This window comes from Neopelma chrysocephalum, unplaced genomic scaffold (assembly GCF_003984885.1).
Source record: "Neopelma chrysocephalum unplaced genomic scaffold, ASM398488v2 Primary Assembly neopelma1_95571, whole genome shotgun sequence".
Taxonomy (NCBI): domain Eukaryota; kingdom Metazoa; phylum Chordata; class Aves; order Passeriformes; family Pipridae; genus Neopelma; species Neopelma chrysocephalum.
In genome coordinates this window covers 3,467-6,044 of record NW_020924241.1, presented here as the reverse complement: position 1 = coordinate 6,044, position 2,578 = coordinate 3,467, and the positions used below count along the sequence as shown (strand labels likewise).

The 2,578-nt window shown below is 54.6% G+C and overlaps 1 protein-coding gene across 1 annotated transcript in view; it reads right to left on the bottom strand.

Moving 5' to 3' along the window:
* Positions 1 to 1,615: 1,615 nt before the first annotated feature.
* CUNH19orf47 (chromosome unknown C19orf47 homolog) overlaps positions 1,616 to 2,578 on the bottom strand; it is a 4,414-nt gene continuing 3,451 nt past the window's right edge. Inside the window, exons 5-6 of the mRNA XM_027708121.1 lie at positions 1,920 to 2,271; positions 1,616 to 1,888 (exon numbers count right to left, since the gene is read on the bottom strand). Coding sequence (XP_027563922.1) covers positions 1,960 to 2,271 — 312 coding nt within the window. The 3' untranslated portion in view covers positions 1,616 to 1,888; positions 1,920 to 1,959. The remainder of the gene's footprint in view (positions 1,889 to 1,919; positions 2,272 to 2,578) is intronic.

Sequence of the window (2,578 nt, the reverse complement as noted above, 5' to 3'; positions counted from 1 at the left end):
GGGGGCACCGTGAGGGAGCGAGGGGGGCGTGGCCAAAGGGGCGTGGTTATGCAAACAGAGGGGCGGGGTTATGCAAATCACAACAATATCACCCAATAGGCGTGGATACGCAAACTACGGCATTAATATGCAAGTAGGAGGCGTGGTCACGCAAAATAGGCTATGAATATGTAATTAGGAGGCGTGGCTATGCAAAATAGCCCCCTCGGACGCCAGGGGGCGCCACCACTTCGTAACCCGCTTAATTAAGACGCTCATTTGCATAAATTTGAATATATTTGCATAAATACGTTTTTTTATTAACAGCCAGAAGGAAAAAAACCACCGTTTTCGCGCTTCTTTTATTGCGGCAAAAAAAGCTCCCGCGCGGAAGCGAAAAAAAAATCAAACAAACCACACAAAAAAAAGGGAAAAAACCCAAAAACGGGAAAAAAAAAACGGGAAAAAAATCCACCCGAAGCCATCCCGGGATTTTGGGGGGAAAAGCCACAAATTTGGGTAAAAAGACCCAAAATCGGGAAAAAAAAAAACGGGAAAAAAATCCACCTGAAGCCATCCTGGGATTTTGGGGGGAAAAGCCACAAATTTGGGCAAAAAGACCCAAAATTGGGAAAAAAAAAAAAAAAAACCCCCCCCCCAAAGGCGTTTTGGGGGAAAAGAGGAAAAAATTTGGGGGAAATCGGGAATTCTGAGGGAAAAAAAATCCAGAATTTGGGGGATTCCCGGGATTGGGGAGGGGGTGGAACCCAAATCCAGGGGAATTAAGGCAATATTGGGGTTTTTTTCCCCAGCACCCGCCGTGGCTTTGGCAAAAAATTTGGGGGATTTGGGTTTTTTGGGAAGCTGCTCCCAAATCCCAGAAGCTGCTGGTTCCCCCCAAGGGGTTTTTTTTAAGTGGAAGGAGAAAAATCGGGAATAAAACAAACCCCAGGGGAGTTTTCCGGGTCTGGGTTTTCCCAAACTCCGGGAAAAACCTCGGAAAAGGGGATTTTGGGGGGAAAAAAGGAGGTTTTGGGGCTTGTTTGGCCTCGATCCCGAACTGGGATCCGCTGGCAAAGGGCTTTTCCCGTGGGATTGGTGGGATTCCAACTGAATTCCCAGGGGATTCCTCCTCTCCAAGGGCTCCAAACGCTGATTCCAAGCCGGATTCCCGCTTTTCAGGCCTCAATTCCTTTAGGATTTCCCCTTTCCCGAGGCATTGGGAGTCCAAACTGAGCAGAATTCCCACTTTTCCCGTGGGATTTTCCCCTTTCCCGAGGCATCAGGAGTCGAAGCCAAGCAGAATTCCTGCTTTTCCTTTGGGATTTCCCCTTTCCCGAGGCATCAAAAGTCAAAACTGAGCAAAATTCCCGCTTTTCCTTTGGGATTTTCCCCTTTCCCAAAGCACCAGGAATCAAAACCGAGCAGAATTCCCGCTTTTCCTTTGGGATTTTCCCCTTTCCCGAGACGTCAGGATCCAAAGCCGAGCAGAATTCCCACTTTTCCCGGGCTTTTCCCGTGGGATTTCCCCTTTCCCAAGGCACCAGGAGTTGAAGCCAAGCAGGATTCCCTCTTTTCCAGTGGGATCAAAAGTCGAAACCGAGCAGAATTCCCACTTTTCCCGTGGGATTTTCCCCTTTCCTGAAGCATCAGGAGCCGAAGCCGGGCAGAATTCCCGCTTTTCCAAGGGACTCCCACTTTTCCCAGGGGGCTCTGGAGTCTGTCCCAAGTTGGATTCCCCCTTTCCCAAGGCGTCAGGAGCCAAAGCCGAGCAGAATTCCCGCTTTTCCCGTGGGATTTTCCCCTTTCCCAAGGCACCAGCAGCCGAAGCCGAGCAGCATTCCCACTTTTCCCGTGGGATTTCTCCTTCCCAGGGGCCTCCAGAGCCCGTCCCAAGTTGGATCCCCCCTTTTCCAGTCGCTCCGAGCCCCGATTCCCTCCGGAATCCCCCTGGAATCCCGGGAATCCCCCCCCTGGGGCTCACTCCTGCTTCCTGCCCAGCCTGCGGAAGACGCTGCGGCCCCCCCGGAATTCCGGGATCCCGGAGCTGGAAACGGCCCCGTCCTGGGCCTCGGGATGGGGGGGGTTGGGGGATCCCCCGGGGTCGGGGGGGGCTCCGGAGCCGCCGCATTCCCGGGATTTCCTCTTCAGGACCCCCACGTAGGGCAGGGGGGGCCCTTCCTGGGGTTCTTCATCTTCCTCCTCCTCCTCCTCCTCCTCCTCCCTGGGGGGGGCCAGGGGGGGCTCGGGGGGGTCGGGGGTGGCCCCGAGGCGGCTGAAAACCCCCGAGGGCTGCTGGGAAACCGGGCAAAGATTCCAGGGATCCCCAGGGATCCGGGACCTTCTGGAGACCAGATCCTGCCCCCCCCCCCCCCCCGATCCTGCCCAAGTCTGGAACCTTCTGGATCCTGGATCCTCTTGGATCCTGGAACCTTCTGGATCCTGAACCCTTCTGGATCTTGGATCCTTCTGGATCCCGGAACCTTCTGGATTCCAGATCTTTCTGGATCCTGGAACCTTCTGGATCTGCCCCCTCTGGATCCCAGATCCTGCCCCCCCCCCCCCCCCTGCCTGAGCCTGGAACCTTCTGGATTCTTCT